Source organism: Chanos chanos, chromosome 1 (genome assembly GCF_902362185.1).
Source record: "Chanos chanos chromosome 1, fChaCha1.1, whole genome shotgun sequence".
Lineage (NCBI taxonomy): Eukaryota > Metazoa > Chordata > Actinopteri > Gonorynchiformes > Chanidae > Chanos > Chanos chanos.
The window spans coordinates 32,622,774-32,640,996 of record NC_044495.1 but is presented as its reverse complement, the minus strand read 5'-3'; the positions used below and the strand labels follow the sequence as shown (position 1 = coordinate 32,640,996).

Here is an 18,223-nt window from a genome sequence, read left to right as displayed (position 1 = left end):
TGAGAGAGAAATTGATGGAGGGAGAGTGAGGGGGAGGTCTGGGATAAAATGGGTGGTTTAAGGAGTGGTCAAATCCACGAAAACTGGCTTGAGTGTTGGGTCTTTTTTTTTTTTTTTTAAAGGGATAGTGAGAGCTGTTGTACTTTCCTCTCAAACTTTCCTCAGACAAGCGAGATGGTCAGATAGGCTGGAAATCGTATATGCAGAGTTTTTTAAAGGGATAGTGAGAGCTGTTGTACTTTCCTCTCAAACTTTCCTCAGACAAGCGAGATGGTCAGATAGGCTAGAAATCGTATATGCAGAGTGATATATCACATGCAACCTTATTTTCTACACTAAATTCAATGTGTCACACTTATCCTTCTCCATTGCCATGTGAGTAAACGCATGTGATTGAAGTGCACAGCAAGAATTTTAACTAATTGTTGCCACATAAACAAGTTGTTGGGATTAGCTGAAATATGTAATGAGAGCATGCACAGTGATTTTAAAAATCATTATCAACAAAAATCTGATGATTTTTCACTTCCCTTTGACAAATATTCCAAAACAGTATGTAAAAAAAAAAAAGAATGAGCTGCAATTTTTTTTTTAAACTGATAGCCCTCTTTTTTGGAGAACATCTGTGAAGACTCGTGTTGAGTAATACATGACCGCAGTCAATCCAAAATAAGGGTGCTTTATAAAATGGTAGAGGGGAGAGAAAGAAAGAGAGTTTGTGAGCAAAGGAAAGGGTGAGAGGAGAAGAGGAAACAGAAGGATGAAGAGAAGAGACAGACATGAAGAAAACACAGAATGACAGGGTCAGAAGGAAGTCTGTTTTCTGTCAGGCAAGAAAGATTTTTTTTTTTTTGGTAGGGGGGTGGAGGGGGTTAGGAGGGCTTGAAGGATGGAGAAAGAGAAGAGAAAGATGGTTGAAAGCTTCATTATGTTTATGTGTTTTTCACAATGTTTTGCTCAGAGATATTTAAAAGAGCAATTGTTTTTAAAGAACACCTCCACATAAATTGAATACAAATGAAGACATAGCAGCAACTGAAATTCCAAGAAAAAGAAGTGGAATAACAAATGGTCATGCTAAATCAAATGTCATGGTTTATCCGTTACTGAAACCATGTCAAATGTGTGTGACTGAAACAACCCTCTCACATTCTTGGTCACACACAACCTTCTGACCTTCCAGGAGTGAGCACGACAGCTATACAGCATGAAGGGTCATGAAGAGTCAGGTTGTGTGTGTGTGACATTGCAAGTGTAGTTCTCCAGTAAAATCCACTCCAAAAACCTTCAGAGAAGACACCTGCTCCATCTTGTAAGAGAGAGTGGATTTTTGCAGCTAAATCCCCCTTCCAAACTGAACAAATTTAATGTAAATATGAGCAAACATGTTCAGTCTGGACGTGGGGAATTGGTACAAAAATCCACTTCCTACAGTAAAACACAATATTTCTGTGAAGGTTTTACGGAGTGCATCTGTGGCATCTTTGAATATACAAGCATTAGGTGATCAGCTGACTGAATACATTTTGAGGTAAGTCAACGCTCCCTAGATGATTTAGACTGTGTACAGCACCCCCTGATTAAACTACAACATTGAGACTCAGACACATATAAACCCAAGTGACCCCATTCAGAATAATGTGTCTACACTTTTTTTTTCATTTTTCTGCTGTGAAACACTCATGCCAAAAACCCACTAACTACGAGCAACGGAGTTGCTTGAAGATTTTCAGTCAGGTGTCTTTTCTCTGAACAACTCAGAGATGTTAGACATTTTACAGAGAACAGACACAAACTAAATTTTATTATTCATAACCTGTTTTCATGAAAATATCAAACATGGACAGTCACAACCTCTGTTTTTTAACCCCAGCTGTAAAATTGAACTAAAAAATATTCTGCACCGACTAATTAAAATAATGAACAAGTCTTAGTGTTTTATCAAATGTTTTAGAGCCTTCCTCCTTCCTCTGAAAACTTCTAGAAGCATGAAAAACACAACACCTTCAGATAAAAAACAGATTTAATAAGATAACAGGTCAAATGTCACAGGGTAAACTAGAGTTGACATATCTCCTATAGGTGCTAGCTGGCACATACAAATGTTTTTTGTTTTTTTGGGTTTTTTTTTGCATTTTAGGGATCAAATGAAATGACCAACTGTTTGTAGCTTTGATTTGTAGCTGACTGTTAGATATCGTAAAAATCCACAGATTTACCCAACCCCCTTACCCTTGTGTAAAAGAGACTCATGTCTTAAGAATACAGCTCAACTGTACTCAAGACCGAAACTTGCACCCATACAGACAAAGAAAATAACTTGCACTTTATATAGACGACATGTTATCAATTAAATGGGGAGAAATTACAGAGTAATAAATCTTGCTACCCACTTGAATTCTTTTTTGCTGGTTGTGTCAAAGTTTGTCTCAAATAAAACCAGAATGGGTGGTGGTCATGTTTGGACAGAGAAGCGAGAACCCCTCCCCCTCCAGTAAGAAACACTCTGGATCTGTGTGTGTGTATGTGTGTGTCTTAGTATTATAGCACCACTGGGAACGATCCCTCTATATGTGTATCCATGTGTCTGCGAAGAGCGTGGAGCTGGGTGAAGCCCCTCCCACAGTGGGTGCACGTGAAAGGTCTCTCCCCGGTGTGGACGGACAGGTGGATCTTAAGATGCGTGCGCTGGTTGAACCGTTTGCCACAGAACAAGCAGACGTGTGGTCTCTCGCCGGTGTGGATGCGCTGGTGCCGTCGCAGGCCATCCCGCAGGGAGAAGCGTTTGCCGCACTGTCCGCACGCATGCAGACGTAACCCCGTGTGTATAACCTGGTGGCGTTTCAGGACGTGCAGGTGCGAGAAGCTTCGCCCGCACTGAGGACACACAAAGGGTTTCTGTGTGGAATAAGGTTGCTCTGATGTTGAACTACTGGTGCTACAATGAGGCTGAGTTTGAGCGAGTGATATGTTTTGGGATAGAAGTGTCTCTGGGTCAGTTTCAGCTGATTGATCTCTTTCCTCTGTCAAACCACATCCAAGTCCAGAGCTTCGCTTTGCTTCTGTGTGGCTGACCCATCCAATCTTGTAATTTGGCATATCGTAATCTGCTGCCTGTAATCCCTGATTGAAGCAAAAGGTCAGAGATGTTTCAACCTCCTTTTTCAACATTACTGATTTCTGACAGGTCACTCCCTCTGTGGTTTCACCTGGTGTTGAAGTCTCATTCTGATGTATCTCTAATGGAACAGATTGGGCAAAATGTAGCTGTCCTTTTGGTTCCATTTCCACAAAATTATTGCTGAGACAGTACGCCTTTGTCACATCAGTGTCCACATGGTTATTTAATTCCACGATTACATCTTCTTTGAAAATATTTGCTTCTTCTACTTCTTTCTTCACTGCCTGCACTTCAAGGTCTTCTGGGAAAAGTCCTTCTATTTCCAGACTGCCTTCTGGAGGCCTGCTTTGCCTCTCTACATCATGACTTTCTCTGTGGCCTTCAGTGACTTGCAGAACCTCTTGTTTCTCTTTATTTAGACAGAGGAGAGAGAAGAATTCTAGTGTCAGTATGCTTTGATATTGGAATTGGGTTGTGACCTAACTATTTCAACACTATTTCTCAGACACAGTAAACGTATAGCAAACGTATTGCATAATGACAGAAAAATAGGCCAACAACTTAGCGTGTGTGTGTGTGTAGGCTGTGATACCTTGCTGGCTGGGCATGGGTCAAAAGGGTTAAAAACTTGTGTTACAACAGGTGAAGACTGTGTGCTTCATTGTTGCTATTCTTACCAGTAACTCCGACATTTTCCGATATTTCTATACCTCTCCCAAGGATAAGCTGTTTTTGTTCCTCTTTGATGGCAGTCGGCATATAGTCACACAAATCTGTACACTATGAAAATATTAATGTGTGTTAGCCTCCAAAATAAACCGTCAAATTATCAAAACATTGTAGAGATACGTTGTGCATGCATTTATAAAAACCCATTACTTCGTAAAACGTACAAAAATGATTGTCGTATAAGCTAACAGCGGTAACTTCACAGAAGTCCTCCAAGATTGCACGAACCTGAATGCCTATTGAACGCATGACAGACGTCCTCTCCTTACTTTTTCGCGCAGAATTCAAATGTTGCTCCAATCGTTGCAATTTCGTTTTCAAAACTCCGTTTTCTGATTCACTTTGAGTTATTTTAAAGTGGAAAACAGCAGCAGCCTCATCCACTAACTTACTTATGTCGGCGATTGCTGAATGCACAAGTGTCTCCATTATACAAGCTAATTGTTTCTGGAAAATAACTGAGGATGACATTTTTAGCTCAGTCGCTGTATATTTTCATCAAACTTTAGGAGAGATGTTTGAGATTGAGTTTACTAGCCCGGTAGCTTAGGTAGGGAGATGCCTGTACGTCAGTCTTGCTTTGTGTCTGGATTAGCTAGCTAGCTAGCTAGCTAACTAGCCAGCCGCAGTATGCTAATAACAAAAATGCTACACAATGCTGCAAGTCGCTAGCTAATGTCTGAAAGACATACCTGGCTAGCCCAGAAAAACGGACATGTGATGCTGCCCATTCGGTACATCCAGAATATAATAATTAATTACACATTTTCTAGGACAGTTCGTAAACTTAAAATGCACCGGTTTTGGGGAGTTTCTTCTCATTGTTTACGATTTAGCCAGCTGTCAAACAGTGGCATCAGGAATCAGCTGTATCAAGATCTTTATGTCGTATGTCGGCGTAATGTTAGATATAAATTAATGTGGTAATTGAGACACCCTAAGCCTCCACGGTAAAAATTCCATAACCATTACAAATTATACATGCTGTAATTACATGTGTTTTATTTCGTTGCAATGGATAACTTTTGTTTAAAAGGAACATTTTCGAACAGGGAACTATCAGGGGATGTAGCTCAGTGGTAGAGCGCATGCTTTGCATGTATGAGGCCCCGGGTTCAATCCCCGGCATCTCCATGTTTTGATTCGGAAATATGAGTTTCATTCCGGGAAAATTTCTGTTAACGCATGTGGTCAGGTAAAGTAGTTGGCACAGAAATAATGATAAAAAAAATAATCTTGCCATAATAGTTACCATCGTGGATCTCAATCATTACTACAGACCTTATGTCATGAAAAATAGCTGAAGTAATAACCCATAATGGAAAAGCATGAGACACAAACAGCTGTTATCTGTCTTTTGACAGGACTTGTTCATTGGCATTTTCAGTAGTTCTACATGTAAGTGATCTTGAGGAAAACAATCCTATACACAGCTTGTGAGCAATGTAGATATCATACACAAGGACCAACAAAAGACCTCTATGTATTACTAAGTTCCTCAAAGGAGGATCACAGTTGTCAAGGAGACAAGACTGTTCATCTGGTTCTTTGCGGCTTTTGGACATTCTTCAGCTAACACACAACCCCATTCACACGTTGATTTCCTTCTTGCTCTGAGACTCTTAAAATACGTCCCACCACCACCCCTCCCACCAGTGACCTTTGACCTCTGCCTTGCACAGCATTCATGCGGGTCAGATCTGTTGTCAAGACAACGGAACCAACAATGCCCCTCCTGGTTTTCCAGACATTTTCTTGATTGGGACAAAAGGAATTTTTTTTAGAGGACTCCTTTGGAAAAACAAACCAAGGTCAGCTACATCCTTTTAGATTTGTGCAGTGTTCTATTTGGTTAAAAGGTTTTTGCCCTTTCTTTGGCCCTGTGACTGACAGACAATCAGTTAGGTCAAATTTTACTGTAACAGTCAGCACACGACACAACCCAACCATCTTAAACGTGCTTTTCCAATCAAATCTTTCCCCCATGGTGAACACTGCCCTGCAACGGTGATATCGGCACATATGGAAATATACTTTTCTCTCATTCTCTTTCTCTCTTCATCTCTTTAGTCATCTGTCACTCTCTCTCCTGTCATAAATTTCTACTATTTGCAACGTGGAAGGTTCCATGTGTTCTTTTAGTTATTCCTAAACCTGCTTATCCGATCATTTTTCTGCTCTCATCCCATTCTCCTTCTTTTAATTTTACCCCTTTTTTCTGATGTTATTAGTTCATAGAAGTATCTTAGAGTTCATGAAGAAGAAACTGTTGTTTTGAGTTAGTTCCGTCAAGTAGAAAGAGGTTAGTAGGCTAGTGCCCTTCTCACAAACATGTGACGGAAGATCAAACACAACAATGCGTTTGGAGGGAGATATATCTGTTTAAATCTTCGTCCTTAATGTTTTTAATCCTTTAGTTAAGAGGATTGTGTCCAAATGTAAGTACTCCACTCAAAGGACGTGTGCGTGTGCACAAACACACACACACACACACACACACACACGCAGTGACAGAAAGTGAGAGATACACACTAATCCCACGGTTATAAGCTTTAGTTTTACATTAACAGATTTTTTTGTTTTGTTTTTACGTTTTCACCACTTTTTAATTGTATCCATTATCTTGAAACTTGTATAATCATGTATCATGCTGTACAGCTCTGCTGTTTCATTAATAAAGTGAAAATGTGATGGCACTAAAATGAATTGATTTATGCTGAAGGGAGGATAAAGTGAGTGAGTGTGTGTGTATTTGTGAGCTCTAAAGCTTCTTATGATATCTTGTACACTCACATACACATTGTGTGGCCAACTGTCTGATGCACTTTGATGGTATGAGGGAGTATTTTGTTGTAAGCTATTGAAGAGACTATTGTAGAAGCTCAGAGAGAGAGAGGAGGGGAGGGGGCATGGGAGGAGGTGGAGGAAAGGCAGAGATGAGAGGGACACATCTGTTCAGAAAGAGAGTAGGGAAATAAGAGACAGAGTGGGCGAGTAAGAGAGAAGGACAGACACAGAAGTTGGAGAGACACAGGGAAGGTAAGAAAATCATACTTATCTGTAGAACTCTGGTCAATGTTGTATATCTTTAGCTGGGGTCTAATGTATTTCCAATATTTATTTTCATGTTGGTTACAGGAAAGTGTTACTATTATTGAAATGATGGTTAAGGCAAACATTTTAGGATAGTTTTAAGAATGGAACGAGAATCCTGATTTGAAAAATGAAATGAAAATCTTGTGAAAAATTTAATTTCTTCTCAATGATACACTGAAAATATCTTTATAATGAGACAATTTCCGTGAACTTTTGGAATCTGCACTTTTACCATGTGTGTGCGTGTGTGTCCCGTGTATAGGTTTTGTTGTTTTTGACTGTGTGACTTCAGACTGAAATGAGCATTTGAGGGAAGAGCCAGAAACTATTAAGAAATCTATTCATTAAATCTAAGTGACCGGGTCACTGTCTCATTACTCAACCGTAAAGAGAGGATGCAGGCATGGATACAGGCACAGACACAAACACACACACACACACACACACACACACACACACACAACTCATCTGCATGCTGAGCTGCATGGTATCTTACTACATACAGCATCCAGTTTTGATCTTTCCATCTCAAACTCTGCTACTGTGTTTCTTTATTACTCCCATGGAAAAAGAAATCATGTTCTTTTCATTCTGCTGGTTCAGCCACCAGCTCCTTTCCCCTCTGTTCCTTGCTTCTTCCTTTTTTTTCACTTTACCCCCTCCTGCGGCGTGTGTTTTATGTGTTTTGCGTTTGTGTGTGTGCGTGTGTGTGTCTGCATGTGTATGCCTCTTTCTCTAATAAAATGACACCCACTAATTTAATTAAAGCCTTCCATCCCCTAACTACGCCCCCCCCCTCCCCCACACCCATGTCCCTTTTTGCGTTTCCTTTGAAATTAAATCTCGGGTGTCCCTCTCTAACACTTTCATCTTCCACCTCCTGTCCTCTTATTATGCAAATCCAGCTTTTCCTCTGATATGTGTGTTTTCATCCCTCTAGTGTCACTCATTCTGCTCTACAACCACAATAAGCAATCAAAAAGATTTACTGGTTAATGTGTTAAATGTACCTTGGTTTCACTCCATTAGCATTTGCAAATGAACCATGTCCCATTATTTTTCATAGCCATGTTTTTATTTATTTATTTATGTATTCACTTATCACATTCAGTTACACAATAACAGTAGTGCTTTTAAGCTATAACTGTGTCATTAAATAACTGAAACAATTAAGGAAATGGACGGCTATGTGTGCAAATGGCAAATAATGTTACTTTCTAAATGTAACTATCAAAGGTAACATACAACATTTACCTTGTGAGACTCAAGTCTATATAAAGGCACCCATTATCAATTAACAGTGTGGTAACAGCCAAGCACTTGGAGGAGATAACACTATGATGTAGGAGGAAACCACCTGTCCCTTCTTGCTCTGTAATATATCACCAGTGGTTACTGTGTAATGTGAGAAGACATAAAACCCCTAAATATCTCGGGAAAACACAGTATGGAATGTTAAGTACCATACATAGAGGTGAAAGATTGTTAGATTCTGTGTGTGTGTGTATGTGTGTGTGTGATACATATATATGTATGTCACATATGTGTGTGTGTGTGTGTGTGTGTATAAAGGGAGAGAGAGAGAGAGAGAGAGATGCATGTCTTCATGTATACATGAGCAATCTGCCTAAAAATAAGCTTTTCCCCATTCCATGTTCAGGATCTGACAGATTCTGGAGGTCTGTCCCCAACTCTTCATCAGTGGAGATGCATTGAACCAAAATGAAAACCAGGTTACCTTCACCAGGTCGAGGGGGAACGTTGCCAATCATCGACATTAACACCGGGGCTTCCGTTTGTTGTTTGAACATTTACATTTGATAATGAGTACGGAATGAAGGTGGCATTGCTGGTTCTGATTGTTGTGTGCGTGTGTGGAGATGACATAGTCACTGCCTCTTTAACAACCGCTGGCGACAGGCCAGTGACATCTCCAGCGATTCCGGTAACAGTTACCTCTCTTCCCAGCACCACGCCCACAGAAGATGAGAGTGTGAGACTTGTGGTGAGACGAAGGGAGATGAAATGGTGTGGGGGGCAGGGGGAGGGGGGGGGTGTTACGGGGGAAAGAGTGATTATTAAATTTGCCCAGTTCTTTCTAAATTAAAATTTAACCATGGGTTTCTGGTTTTATTTCACAAATATATGATTGTTCTGTGGGGAAGACCTATATGCACAGGCTGTCAAGAAGTAATCTTTTGCATCCAAACATTCCACAAACTTTTTTACCTCTCATATGAAACTCCTCTCTCTTGTTACTACATCAGGATTGGCTGATGAAGTATGGGTATCTCCCACCCCCTGATGCCTCCACTGGTCAGCTACAGACCTGGACAGCTGTCACTCAGGCTGTGAAGGCCATGCAGAAATTTGCTGGTTTGGAGGAAACAGGAGTGGTTGGTAAGAAAGAAGGAACAAAAGATTTGATTCTGACCCACACATACTTTAAAATGAAAAGTATTCCAGTCATTTCTTCTTGATAATCTGTTTTATAAACTAAATTGTCAAAATATATTTGATTTGCAGTTTAATCTCAAACTTGCATGCTAAAATCTGACAGTATTCAGGTGGAATGCCTAAGTAACTGTTGATCTAGACAGCAGTGTTTTTCAAATCCTCAGGCCTTAGTAATGTATAGTTTTCAGTGTAGCCATTTGCTAACAATCCCCATTAACTAATTAAGGGTGTGTTGATTCAGGTGTTTCAGTAATGGGTCATATTTCAGGGCTTAATTTGTTCCAAGTGACTTTCATTCCACTCTCTCTATTTTCCATTCTCCTCTTTCTCCTCCATTTCCTTTCTTTCTCTCCACCTCAGATAAGGAGACGGCAAAGTTGATGCAGACGCCACGCTGTTCTCTACCAGACTCAGACACACAGGCCAATCAGCATTCAACTCAGAACAGTGATGGGGGTACTCACAGGATAAAAAGAGCAGCATCCACTTGGGCACGCAGAAACATTAACTGGAGGTTTGTTGGACTGCCTTCTCTCTCTCTCTCTCTGTCTCTCTCCCCCATAAGATTCCTTATTAAGTCCTGACTTTGATCCTCTAAAATTGATTAAAACTTCTGCAGTTTTTTAAATTATTATTCTCTATCTTCTTTATCTAGTTGTTTCCCTAATTTTCTTTGCTTTATGACTGTGTGCATGTGTTTCACAAATCTGTAGCCAGACAGACCGATGACAGATGACAGAACATTTTTTACTCATTTTTACCTTTTCTTTTCTTTTCAGGCTGCGATCTTATCCCATCTCCTCAGCTCTGTCTCGCGAGATGGTTCGCACGTTGCTGTACTATTCTCTGAGAGTGTGGGCAGAGCCAACACAGCTAGAATTCCATGAGGTAAGCTCACCACTGCCTATTTTATCTCTGACTTTAAAGGCAGGCATTTATCCAATTTCTGTGGTTAATTCCTGCAGGTTGGAGGTCCAGAAGGAGCAGATCTACAGGTGGATTTCCTCCACGGTCCACATGGTGATGGTTACCCATTTGATGGCGTGGGTGGAGCGGTTGGTCATGCCTTCTTCCCCTCTGATCAAGACAGAGCAGGTGAAGTTCATCTGGATGCAGATGAATACTGGGCATTCAGACAACCAGGTAACACACACACACACAGACACACACACACACACACACACACACAAACACATTTGGTCCAACATTTCTCTATCTCAGAGTACCTCCTCTCCTGTAGGTTGTCCTAACCAAAATAACAAAAGCAAGGAAATGAAACAACACACAACCTCCTACATAGACATTCAATATATTTGCGACCTAATGAAGTAACTCTGTGTGTGTGTGTGTGTGTGTGTGTATACACAGCATCAGAAGGCACAGATTTGTTTACAGTGCTGGTACATGAGCTTGGTCACGCCCTTGGCTTGTCCCACTCGTCGGCACGACGGTCAGTGATGCGACCGTATTACCACGGTCCCTTAGGAGACCCACTCCACTTCAGCTTAGGCCCACAGGACCTGGAGCACATAACTGCTCTCTATGGTCAGTGTGTCTCATGGTGTTTGTGCATGTACATACAATCTTTTAAGGGTTTGGATGGCCAAAACACATAGGATACATAAAATTCTTAATTACACAATTTGACTGTGTGTGTTTGTGTGTGCGTGTGTGTGTGTGTGTGTGCACGCATTCAGGAAAAAGGAGCAACCTGTTGCCAACCGACAGTCCTAATTTGACGACAGAATCTTATCTGAGACAAGGGCATGGACACAAACATACACATGGACCAACACACAGATACAGACATGGAAAAGAGCACTGGAGCAGGTGGGTGTACATTTATAAACTAGATCATGTTCCAGGCAAAATGTGCACAACCTCCCTCCTGTGACCACAGTGCCACTAACATCACTCTCTCTCTCTCTCTCTCCCCCTCTCACCTTTTATTCTAGGCATACTGTGGATCGCTGCAACACAAGTTTTGACACGGTGGCTAAGATACGGGGGGAAACGTTTTTCTTTAAAGGTACAGAAAGTCATCTATCTTATGTGGTTTTTTTTCCCCCAGATCTTTGTATGTATGCTCACTGGATGTTTGCCAGCGCCCTCTGGTGGTAATCTCACTTTCCTGTTTTTAAGATTCATCTCCCCATCTATGTCTGCCTGTCTGCGTGTTGCAGGTTTAAGTATGTGGAGGGTTAGCAGAGGCGGCCTGGTTTCAGGACGGGCCGTTTCTGTGAGAAGACTGTGGACAGGGCTTCCGCCCTCTTTACGCTCCCTCCGTGCGGTTCTGGAGAGACATTCTGACCATGCAATCATCTTCATTAGTGGTCAGTGCTTTCACCTCCTCACAATGACGTCCCACCCCTGTATTTTCACATGTTGTTTTGTTTTGACGATGCGTCGGACAATATGACGTCTCCTTATTTCCTATATTCCCTAATTAGACAGTAATCACATTGTATTCTTCTCAGATTTCAGGAGACACATAAAATGTTGTTCTTGTCTGTTAGCCAATGTTAGCATTGGCTAACAGACAAGCTGGCATGGAGACTGACTTTCCTGAGTTTTGCTTGTGTTACCCTTCTGTGCAGGATCACAGTTCTGGTTATTCAAGGATCTATCTCTCCAAGAGGGCTTTCCCCAACCTTTGTCTGAGCTGGTTCCAGGGGGGCTGGACGGGAGTTTGCAGGGTCTACTCTGGGACCCTGATGAGGGGGCAACTTGGGGGCAGATTACAGAGAGAGAAGAGGGTACAGGTGGAGGAGAAGAGGAAGAGAGTGAGATCTGGAGGGAACTAATCGAAGGAGGAGTGAATGGAATCATCCCAGAAAATGATGGTATGGGTCCAAAAGAGTGAGTGAGAGGAAAAAACAAACAAACAAACAAATGTTTTGTTTCAGGGCCTGAGCGCTTTGATGTATTTTTTCTTTTCTTTTTTTTTTTACATGAGTGAGAGGTAACATTTGATATTTCTCCATGTGCCCACTAGGCTCTGTCTACCTCTTCAAAGGCCATTCCTACTGGAAATTTCCATACCCGGGCTCTACCCCTGAGGAGGGATATCCCCGCCCTTTGGGCACAGACTGGCTGGACTGCCCACAGCCTTCCCCTTATGATCTGAGTGACATATCCCTAACAGTTCTCAATGGCAAACAGGAGCTTCGAGAGAGTCAAGGCCAGAGAACTGTTGATCAGATTAGGCAAGAAGACAAAATCACAGATAGAGACATACAGGAGCACTGGGACTGTCCCTGCCTAAACAAAGCAGCCAAGAGTAACATGCTGCCTTTACTACTGGTGCCCACACTACTACTGAGTAACTGAGTCTTCCCCTCTGTCACAAATAAAACATTCTCTCTCTCTCTCCATTACTTTTTTCTCACAGAACCCAGAACACACGTGAGTGCAGAAGTCACTGAAAACTGAGTTGAAATAAACTGAGGCTCTGCTACCACACTCTGTCTGGTCTAATACAGAAATAAGAATACAGTGACAGTGACTGTCAAATTTCATCACCTAACAAACATGGAATTACGGAGTATTCTGAGTACCTGCCTAAAGAATGAATCAACCCACAACTCAATCGATCAATCAGTCAAAATACAAACAAACAAACAAACAAACAAAAGAACGCTTCACAATTTTAAATGCTGGGCTTTTTTTTAAACAATTCAAAAGAGCCCCTTTAGCATACCTTTGTAAACTTGTCACTCAGGAAAGTATCAGTCCATGGCCTGCCAGGGTTCCACAAAATGAGAACGTGGAAAACATTGAAAGTATTTGTAGTTGCTATATGAAAATCCCATCTTTATTTCATTTAATCTGATATGTTTTTGGTGGATAGAACTCTTGAATATATGTTTTGTCAGCAACTTAGAATCACAGATAGATAGTGTGGGTGAAATTCTCAGCCTGGGCCAAATGGGACTGAGTCTCAACGCCACACGATACCTGTTCTGAGACAAAACAACAGGAGTCTAACAATGAGTCAGATGCAGTGTAAGTTTATTGTATAGTTCAAAAGACATACAACAAACTGAGTCAGGTCCCGGGGAGTGACTGACTCCATTTCACAAAGCACCGGCCTTTATACACGTTTTCTTAAAAAAATACACATTCCTTAGTCTCTTTGTATGTAGGGCACCTCGGCCAGCCGGTCTTCACAGACTCCTCTTATCATCATTATTTTCTAGCACCTTTTACTCCTAGCATAAGTTGTCACCAATAGTTACTGCCCTGCTAAGACGTACCATGAGACCTTGAACATTTCGCCATCTGCCTGCATTGTTAATGACAACAACACTCTGGCAGGGGCTCCTTCCTTATCTCACAGGCAGTCCTTAAGAGCCTCACTGACCTCTTCTTTTTGAACACAGAGAACGTGATATTTAATGTAATACAAAAGATTGTATAGTTATAACTTTTAATATAAATGATTACATTGATTCACCCCTATAATAATGAATACATTGTGGTTACATTGTTTATCATGGTTACTATGGTTAGCTTAAAGGAGAGTAATAATTTTCCAACATTCCCCCCTTTGTGACTTATAAGTCACACACTATACGGGAGCTCGACTAATAGTTATATTGCAGCAATGCAAGGCTATCCCTCTTTACTGGTTCTGCTTGCATCACACATTTTGTGCCATTCATTTAAACCCATGCAACTGACCATACATTAGCCTTGCAAGGCAGTTTTAGTAAATGGTTATAATACCTTGTATAAAGAATATATGAAGGAACTGTCCCTTATTCTGTTGACCATAATCGTCCCGTTCGGGCAGCAAATTGCTGTCACATCAGAACTTCAGTGATCATCAAGACGATGACTATCACTTGGAGGATTACAGATCAGCAGAAATAAACACGGGGTGGAAAACATCCCCTCCCTTTTGACTGGGAGTGGGTAAAAGCCACTCCGTGTTCTTTCCCTATTCAGCAGTCATTTCATAAACATTTAATACAGCAGTTTGCATAATATCATATTGGTTCAGTAGTTGGTTATACAATATTTCAGTGTTATAAGGACTAAGGTTTTGACTATTGGATGAGATATGCACTTAATACAATTGTTGGGACCTGCCTCATACACAACAATAATCAAACATATTTAGTGAAGTGTATATTGGAAGCTGCTTGTCATCTTCTTCAACCCAGGTGCTTTGCGCACCGTAGAGGGCCATCACTGTGGAGAGGTTACTAGCACATTCGAAGCACAGTGATATGGTTCTGTTTCCGGTGGTGTGATATTCGAGCTGTTGTGTGTGTGATTGGGGAACCTCATTCTGTCAGGGGCTTTACCCGAATGAGGTCACTTCAGCCAGGACATGGCCTGCCTTTCACTGACAAGACAATGATCGACCTCCGGCTCCATCGTGTAGTAATCCCCTATCTGAGTTGTGTCGTCCCCACCGTATCCGAGAGTCTCCGGTGCGGGTAGTGGGTTGACTATGCAGATCCGGATGCCTGGGTTGTTCGTCTGCTTCGCCCCGGACATTTCCTCGTACAGTTCCTCGTCAGTATCTGCGTTCCTCTCCACACCTACAGTCTCCACTGCAAACTGTCCCGCTGCGGTGGTTATCATCCTGTTGATCATGGATCGAACTAAGGGAATCACACAACAAGTGACACACATCAAAAGCAACAGTACAACCCCTATTATCAGTCCGACACGAATCAGTGCTGCTTTCCAGTTCCCAAGCCATAACCAGGCCCACCATGGGTCCTTCACGTCTCGGCTCACTCCACTTTCTTTTAAACACTTTAACATACACCCAGTCGCCTGGTTGAATTTTCTGCAGGTCCCCTGGAATTTCAGCACTCCTTCCCTCAGTGGCGCCTTTTACCTGTTGAAACATAGTTCTGTGTATGACAGTTAAATGTTGCACATAATTAGCAAGTTCGCTTTCTAACTGTTCAAGCAGAGGGCCTCTGTATGGTCCTCTCAGATATGGCAAAGGCATGGGTCGACCCGTCAGCATTTCATGCGGTGTTAGATGCGTAATTCTGTTAGTTTGCATTCTCATGCTCATTAGTGCTAATGGCAGTGCTTCCACCCAATTAATTTTCCCATCTGCACATATTTTAGCTATTTTTGCTTTTAAACCACCATTCGCTCTTTCAACCATACCTTGCGATTGGGGACGATAAACACACCCAAACTTTTGCCTTATTCCAAGGGCCTTTGTCACTGTTGCCATTACTTGAGCTACAAAATGAGGTCCATTGTCAGAACTTATGTTATCTGGAATTCCAAATCTAGGAAACACCTCTGTACACAAAAACTTTGCCACTGACTTGGCATCAGGTCCCTTAGTAGGTATTGCTTCGACCCACCGACTAAACCTGTCCACTACTACCAGCATGTATCTTTTTCCCTGCACCCTCTCAATCATGTCCACGTAATCTATCATGAGATGTCTAAATGGTCCGTCTGGTGGTGGAATGTGTCCTATAGGCGCTGAAAAAGCCTTTCTGTTATTATAGGCCGCACATGTTGTACAATTATGTAGTGCTTGATCCACCATTGCTGACAAATAGGGTGACCACCATGCATGTTGAATACGCCTAATAACCTCCCCCCTTGCGCAATGGTCTTGGCCATGCGCATCATTAATTAAGGTGTGAATGAGTGATGCAGGTGCCACGAAATGTCCCGCAGGACCCTTCCATAAACCCCGATTTGGGTCGTTTGGTGTTTGAATTGCCCCTCTTTGTAGCCAAACGCTTTTCTCATAGACGCTGGCTTGTTCTTGTGCTTGTATAAGAGAGCTTAAGTCCCCTGCTGGACTGGGTTCTTCCGCTACTAGAACCCCTATTAATTTAGTACCAACCGCTGCATGACGGGCCAGTTCATCTACAAAATTATTTCCTTTTGCAACTATAGTGTTTGTTTTTTGATGAGCTGGACATTTAATGATAGCTAAGGCGGTTGGTAGATGCATGGCCTCTAATAATTGAGAAATTGCACTCCCATGTGTAATTGGCGAACTGTCAGCCCTCAGGAATGCTCTTTGCTTCCAAATGTTACCGTAAATGTGGCATACGCCGTAGGCATAGGCCGAATCAGTATAAATATTAACACGTTTTCCTGCCGCAAATGTACACGCTGCAGTTAAAGCTTTAATTTCGGCTAACTGAGCAGAACACGGCTGATTAAGCTTTTTAGCTTGTATCGAAGAAAAAGAATAATCAGAGATGTTCAATTGTGCTATTCCATAGCCCGCATGATTACCTGTTTCATCTCTATAGCATGATCCATCAACAAATAATGTAAGATCAGCATCGATGGGGTGGTTAAAGAGGTCGTCACGAACCTTGAGAAAGGTATCCGTGGCTTGGGCACAATCGTGTGGAGTGCCTTCATTTGGAAGTACCATTCTGGCGGCCGGATTAATAGTGGTACAACGTTGAATAGTGAGCTCAGGTGCTGAAAGAATTACTTCATAGCCAGTCTTCCTGGCATGGTTTAACACAAAGCGTGGACTGGTTAAAAGGGCGTGTAATTGGTGAGATGTATACAGTGTTACCGGATGTCCCATAGTTATGGTGGAAGCTTTTTGGTATGCAAACGATGCAGCCGCAAGTCCCTGATAACATGGGGGTAAACCTTGTTCTACTGCGTCTAGCTTAGTACTATAGTACGCTATTGGTTGCTTACCTGTGGGGGTGTCCTGCATTAATACTGCATTAGCAAAACCCGCTCTTTCAGATACATACAAATGGAATGGCTTGCTATAGTTTGGGGTGCCTAGTGCCGGAGCAGACTGCAGTTCACCTTTCATTAATTGGAATGCAGCCTCTGCTTCTGTAGTCCACTGTAAAGGTGTAACACTATCTGATTGCCCTGCTGCTTTAATCATAGCCCGCAATGGCGCTGTTTTAAGGGCATAATCACAAATCCACTGTCTGCTGTATCCCGCCATACCTAGAAAAGAAAGCATCTGTCCAACTGTCTGTGGTTGTGGAGCTTTAATTATGGCATCTATGTGTGATGGAGCAATACACCTTTTATCACCGCACAACTTCCTACCTAAGTATTCTACTTCTTGTTTACACAACTGTATTTTATCCTTACTGATTTTGTGACCTCCTCCAGCCAGGGCACATAAGACAGTTACTGTGTCTTTTTCACACTGCTGTTTTGTAGGACTGCAAATTAATAAATCATCCATGTACTGAATTAAAGTGCTATCAATATTGATGTGTTGTAAGTCCTCAGAAAGTACTCTATTGAAAATGGTTGGACTATCGCAAAAACCTTGTGGCATCCTGGTGTATGTGTATTGTTGACCTTGGTATGTGAATGCAAAAAGATATTGTGAGTCTGGATGTAAGGGGACACTAAAAAATGCTGAGCATAAATCTATTACTGTGTACCATTGAGTGTCCGGTGGAATATTTGACAACAATGTATGAGGGTCTGGTACAACTGGAGTCTCCGCTTCAACTATGGCATTAATCGCCCTTAAATCATGCACTAACCTATAATCATTTGAATGCGGCTTTTTGATGGGGAAAATCGGGGTATTACATGGACTTTTAGTTTTGATTAAGACTCCTGCTTGTACCAAGCCCTCAATAGTAGGCCTAATGCCGTCTATGGCCTGAGGTGTGAGTGGATATTGTTTTTTATATGGTAAGTTAACCCCTGCTTTAACTTTGATTTTTATTGGTTGTGCAGATCTAACCAGACCTATATCTGTTTTATGTAATGTCCATAGATTGGCTGGTACCTGCTGCAACAGGGTGTTTTGTTCTTCAGTGAGTGGTAATTGAGTGTTTATTCTTTCATCTAACAACACTTTTT

General features: G+C 41.7%; 1 protein-coding gene and 1 non-coding gene across 2 annotated transcripts; both read left to right on the top strand.

Moving 5' to 3' along the window:
- Positions 1-4,912: 4,912 nt before the first annotated feature.
- On the top strand, positions 4,913-4,984 carry trnaa-ugc (transfer RNA alanine (anticodon UGC)). The gene has a single exon. It is a non-coding gene; the product is annotated as a tRNA-Ala (tRNA).
- Positions 4,985-8,780: 3,796 nt separating this feature from the next.
- Positions 8,781-12,733, top strand: mmp17b (matrix metallopeptidase 17b). The gene is made up of 10 exons (XM_030782889.1): positions 8,781-8,951; positions 9,214-9,346; positions 9,764-9,917; positions 10,183-10,291; positions 10,369-10,546; positions 10,772-10,952; positions 11,359-11,432; positions 11,587-11,736; positions 12,001-12,246; positions 12,399-12,733. The coding sequence occupies exons 1-10, from the start codon at positions 8,781-8,783 to the stop codon at positions 12,731-12,733; spliced, it is 1,731 nt and encodes a 576-aa protein (XP_030638749.1).
- Positions 12,734-18,223: the final 5,490 nt, after the last annotated feature.

Excerpts from the sequence above, each read along its gene's own strand:
- mmp17b (XM_030782889.1), top strand. The coding sequence starts at position 8,781 with ATGAAGGTGGCATTGCTGGTTCTGATTGTTGTGTGCGTGTGTGGAGAT. Across the intron at positions 10,547-10,771 it reads CTGGGCATTCAGACAACCAG|CATCAGAAGGCACAGATTTG; the intron begins GTAACACACACA and ends GTGTATACACAG. Across the intron at positions 11,433-11,586 it reads GGAAACGTTTTTCTTTAAAG|GTTTAAGTATGTGGAGGGTT; the intron begins GTACAGAAAGTC and ends TGCGTGTTGCAG.